The following is a 6000-nucleotide window of genomic DNA, read 5'->3' on the forward strand; positions in this document are numbered from 1 at the left end:
TTAAACCTGACTATTCCGTCTGACTGTTCCGTCCTTTGTCGGACACCTAAAGGATGACGTGATCTGATGCAAGCACGTTGCGGAGGAGCTGTATCGTGGCTGGGCTGGCTGGTTCGCCAAACTTGACCTTTGTTGATCTTCAAATACCTTAATGTTGCACATTGTTGGATTCACCATGATAGCCGCTATCAGAAAATAAGTGCCGAAACATAGCATTCCATTTAAAAAAACAAAATTGCCTCTTAAATCTTAGAAGCGACTAAACCTAGCAAAAAAACTGAAGTCATATTATACTCCTGAATTTTTCTTGCAATTTTTGTTGTATAAACTTTCCTGCTACTGTCACATTTTCGGAGCTATCTTGGTGGCAAGAATTAGTGAATCACTCTGTATATTGTTTTCTTGTCGTATAATATCTGTCCTAATGGTGGGCGTGTACTTTCCAACGGAAGAGAATAGCTAATGCGGTTGTTAGCGGGCATAGCAGGGCGTGTTTAGCAATGGTTAAAAGAGGGGGGTGGGGCGGCTATTGACACTCTTCGATGTTCCCTAAATGACCAGAGGCGACAATGACTATGACCATATTTTTGGTAAGATTAATATAACCGTACGTATACCTACATTAAAATTAAATAAACTGCAAATATTAACGTTTGAAATGCAAAAAAGAATATAAAAAGTTGTTTTCAAACGATTACATACTCTTTCAAAAGTAATTTTTATTACATTTTATTGTTTAAATTAATTAATAAAACACGTGTCTCATAATCCGAACAATAATAATAAAAATAGACCGTTAATTATAGAATAGATCTTTTTCTGTCTTATAAGCACGGTCAATACAATATTTACTGTACGTATTATTTAGACACTATTAATATTGGGTAGGCAACTAAGTGATTGTCAACTAATAAACTATCATATAAATATAAAAAGATATCAGAAAAATTCCCAGTGTAGATAATAATAAACAAAATTGCAAAATTGACACTAACTTAATTATTTACATGGAAGTTACCGCAACGGAGTCGCAAGAGTTAAAACGTAGGTACTTGTACTATAAAGGCATAGCATGTACGGTCGTCTTTGGTATGTGACTTATCCTTTTCTTTTCCATTCGTTTTTTCTTCCTCGCAAATAAACCTAAGTAACGTTGATACCTTTTTTTATATATATTTGCATTTATTTTATATTTATTATTTAACGGAAATGAAAATCTGTTGTACATTTCACATTTACATATAATCTAACTATAACATTAACGTAATCTATAAGTAAATAGAGGGTTAGTCTATAACAATTATAAGCTGGTAATATAACCTAATTATTTTTATTTTACGAAAAAAATGCTTAGGACAATGTTACACTATTTTAAAGGCTGTTTGATAGGAGACATTTCTCTTAAAATAAATTTTTTTACATGATTTTAAAGTCATTAGTATTTTTTTATTTAAATTATACTTAATTGTATTTTTTTTAATCCTTTCGTAACACTAAATGGTAAAGTGTTAGGATACAATGTTAAAAGCTAATTTGTTTAGAAGAAACACAATTCTATTTCTTTTAAATGTCGTACATATGCCTTATAACATTTGTTAAAAATATGATCGTAAATATTTATATCATTCAATTTTTTATTCCAAAAATTTCTGTTTTAAATTCAACCAAAAAATTAAAGTCGCGCGAATTACGAGATATTTTTTTCACCATACTGTCGTGTACCAATAACTTTTTGATATTGAATCTTGATATTTTCCTCCTGTGTCAGGATTTATAATAGTTATTTAGAGAAAGGTTCTATTCATTTTCACTGAAATTGTGTCAATTATTCTACTCCTATAAGCTTAAGAATTGTTTAAGTAGAAAAAAAGGTAGCGACTTGGACTAGTGGGAATAAATAATCCGTTATAAAAATTATTAAATAATTATCACTGTCATAAAATTATAATTTTATATCAAGTGCTGGTAATTTTTTTCTTTTTTTCTCTTATGCATGAATTACTTTCTGTAGTAAGGGCCAATTTGTGGCATTGTATACTTAAATACTACAAATTTAGTGTAACTAAGGGAGAGAGAATATTTTCTCCTTTCTTCTTCTCTTTTCTCCCCCCTCCCCCATTGAATAAAGATGCCAAATAAAATTCAAATTAATTTACAGAGTTTCTGATATAAGTTAATTTCCTTAAAGAAATCGATTTATTGTAATTATTTCATCGCTCAAAATACAGACTTAATAATTACTATCGGTTTCACTAAATACAGGATATGGATTTAATAACTAATCAAAAACTGGATTTATAGGGTATTTGTTCTTATAGGTTGATTACATTTTACTGACTAGCTGACTTTGATTCTTACCGATCCTTTTTAACTACATGACGTTAGAATTTACTGAAGATGACTCGTAATTATTATTGGATACAGTAATCAACACTCATAACTCCGATTTGTTAGGAGCCTTATTGCATTACGAAAATATATCAGACTGATATAAGGTTTGAGATATTTGATGGAATGCGCTTTTATAACTAAAAATGTTGTAGCTTTTGTGAATTGCTTGTCTCTTAGGAATGCTGTATATATATATTCGTATAGTCATGTAAGGATCTTCAATTTCTTTACTGTGCACGGACACATGCACGCGCCTTCTCAAACTGCTTGATAATAAAATTTTACTCTTTCAAGCTTCCATGTTGTAAGGACAGAGTAAAAGACAGGAGTTCGTTTACTATTAACGATGTATTCTGTTATTTTGTTACAACATAGATCAGCGTGGCGATTGGTTTCTGTTGCGAATTCTGTTCTTCTCACAGCTTTATTTACTACCCTGATTTATTCCTAGATTCTGTTAAATTATAGCCTGTTTTTCGATAATTTTTGGAATTCCTTCGCTTCGATAGTTCTTGTGAACTTAATATATAGCGGAGGGTTAGTTTTCTCTAAAATAAACATGGCAAAGGCTTAATAAAGTAAGGTACTTCTGTAATCATTTAGTTTAAAGGGGAAGGGGGTTCTCTCTATTTTTTTGTTATACCCTTATGGGAGGACCGTAAAAGTAACTTCTTTCCGATTTTTTTTTGAAACTTTTCACATTTGTAATAGTCCATGAGAATATTTATTGTATTTACATAAAATATATATTCAAGCGTTTTCGAAAAAACGAATAGAAATTTCGCAAAAATGATCCTCGTGTCTCTGATGCGTTAGATCGATTCCTCGATAGGAAAGAAATTTTTTTTTTTTTTTTTTTTTTAATATATACATATACATATATATATATATATATTAGACAAAAAAAATGATTTGGGGTTAGGTAAACGAGTTATTGCTACAAAGCAGAGAAAAAACGTATTTTGTTTAATTGTTATACATAAATTATATAATTAAAATATATATTTGGTTATTTATTGAAGTATACCAGAATAATTGTCTTTATGAATCTTCAATTCCTACATATATGGCATGAACACGTGTATTCCTAACAAATAATAACAATGTACACTCTAATTCTCCTATAACACAATTAATTCGTTCTACATTTAAACAAAATCGTGTTAAATAAAGAACAAATTAAAAAATAAAATAAAAAAATAACGCAATAGAATGAATAAGCCTTCGTGTTAGACAAGAATAATCTAAATTTGTTAACTCGTTATATTTGGAAAATCGTGCTATAAGAATACCGTATTATGAAAGAACATTTTATTCTATTAATTTACATAGAGATCGTATTACAAAAGGATTCATTGTAATTTAATAAAATATAAAAATTGTTAAATTAATTAGTCGATCCGATATATTTTCAATTTTTTTTTTTTCTTTTACAAATGAAAATCCATTCTCTACTCAGTCGTTTCTTTTCTTCTTATTTCGTAGGAAGTACGCCTGGAAAATCTACGTTTGTTCGACTTAATCGACCAATTAATCGTCAAGTTTTTTCACAAACATATCTTACACAATAATATGAAATAAAAAATATTAATCACATTGATAATATACGTTAGTGCAAAAATGTGTTAACCGGTGTTGACGACTACGTGTACGACGAAAAGTAAATCGTATGGTATTGACACGTCGCATTTGTTTGATATTTTCAACAACAATAAGACACATATGAGAATAATTATTGATCGATATGGAAAGATTAATCCATGATGATGTTATTAAGATGAAAAAATATATAATTTTAATAAAGAATAAAGTAAATTTTAACAATATTATCGACTAAACTATCATCTGAAAAGTGTATGCTTCGGAATATATTATAAATAATGAACAAAATCTGATAGATAAATGGATAAAAAGTAGATATTATGAAAGCCCATAAACTAAACTTTCGATTGATATAAAACAAGTGTTGGGAACGTTTAGTATTATTTAAAATAAGGTTGATATTACGATGTCGGAATTGTCTGCGTATCTTTCTAATCGAGACGTTCGTGCGCCATATCGAGAGAGTCTCTCTTCATGGTCCGCGCTACGATACAAAATGAGGGTCATTCCTTGCGCGGCAGAGTTTGATACACCTAACTTAAAGGAATCACATCGATATATACATCGTCCTTTGCCGAAAATTGCTGAAGAGGACTTAACGAGTTATAAACTATTATAACAGAAGGGAAAGAACATCCTACGATATCTTACAATGGAGGACTTAGTCAATACTTCTGGAGCAGCAGTTGAGAATTCAACTGAAACGACTACGGCAACACCGAAAAAAGTTGCTAAGCCTAAAGCCAAGACTCAAAGGCCAAAATCTACTCATCCACCGACATCTGAAATGGTGACTGCCGCCATTAAGGAATTAAAGGATCGTAAGGGTTCGTCGTTGCAAGCTATCAAGAAATTCGTTGTAGCTACGTACAAGGTTGATGGCGAAAAGGTAACACCATTTATCAAAAAATATCTAAAAAATGCAGTCTCGACTGGAGCCGTTGTTCAGACCAAAGGAAAGGGTACGTCTGGATCGTTCAAGTTGTCGACCATTAAGGCGAGCCCTGCCAAAGCTAAATCTCCACGAGTTATTAAGGAAAAGAAAGTAGCTGACAAATCTGTAGAAAAGAAGACTGCTGCAGCACGCAAATCGGCTGCTACTGCTGTTGCTAAGAAGACCAAAGCACCGGCTAAAAAAGCTGAAACTGTGAAGAAAGCAGCCGATCCGAAAAAATCGAAAATTGCAACATCAAGATCTGCTACTGCTGCTGCTGCTGCTGCTGCCGCTGCCGCAGCCGCCGCTACTGTTACCACCGAAAAGAAAGTTGCGAAGAAACCAGCTACACCTAAAGCTGTCTCAAAAGCTAAGAAAACTGCTAAGGCACCAGCTGCCAAAACTAGAACTCCTAAACCGAAGAAGACAACTGCCAAGGCTGTTGCCAAAAAATAATTTTTTCCACCAGAATCCTATAAATTGGCCCTTTTCAGGGCCACAACGTTTTTTATAAGTCATTGGAGTGAATATCGATTTACATGCATATCTTCTCTACCTACTCTCTTTACCCCTTCTCTCTTTTTCCTCATTTTTTTATGCTGATATATTTCATATTTTAAAGAATTTAATGCTTAATAGTTTTTAATTTATAGTTTGTAGTAATTGTGGTTGTATAAGTAAAATAATAATATTTAGTGTTATTTTCTACAACATCTGTAAATATGTAAATACAAATTTTTAATAAATTTTATTAAATAAAAGTATTCGTTTATTTAGTTTACTGTCCCCTTTGTTCATCTACTTATAGCAAACTAGTATTTAATGTGATATAGATAATAATTCATTCAGTACTAATTTAAGTAATTAAATAAGAAGCCCCAATAATAACTACAGAATTTTAATAAGAAAACATTTAAAACCAGTTGAATACTGTAAGCCAAAATCTATTTTGAAAAACAAAAATATTTGTAAACGTTTCAAGACTTATTTTTTTTTTTAGAACTAGTCTTTTTAATTGAATATTCATTTAACCTTTGAAGACTTAAGAATATAATCACTCTTTCAACTCCAAA

At 31.0% G+C, this 6000-nt stretch overlaps 1 protein-coding gene across 1 annotated transcript; it reads left to right on the top strand.

Moving 5' to 3' along the window:
- The first annotated feature begins 4545 nt into the window (after positions 1-4545).
- Positions 4546-5471, top strand: LOC122519019 (histone H1-like). The gene has a single exon (XM_043638186.1). It carries the CDS (start codon positions 4646-4648, stop codon positions 5381-5383), a length of 738 nt encoding a protein of 245 aa, XP_043494121.1. The 5' UTR covers positions 4546-4645; the 3' UTR covers positions 5384-5471.
- Positions 5472-6000: the final 529 nt, after the last annotated feature.

Source organism: Polistes fuscatus, unplaced genomic scaffold, assembly GCF_010416935.1.
Source record: "Polistes fuscatus isolate 324 unplaced genomic scaffold, CU_Pfus_HIC Scaffold28, whole genome shotgun sequence".
Lineage (NCBI taxonomy): Eukaryota > Metazoa > Arthropoda > Insecta > Hymenoptera > Vespidae > Polistes > Polistes fuscatus.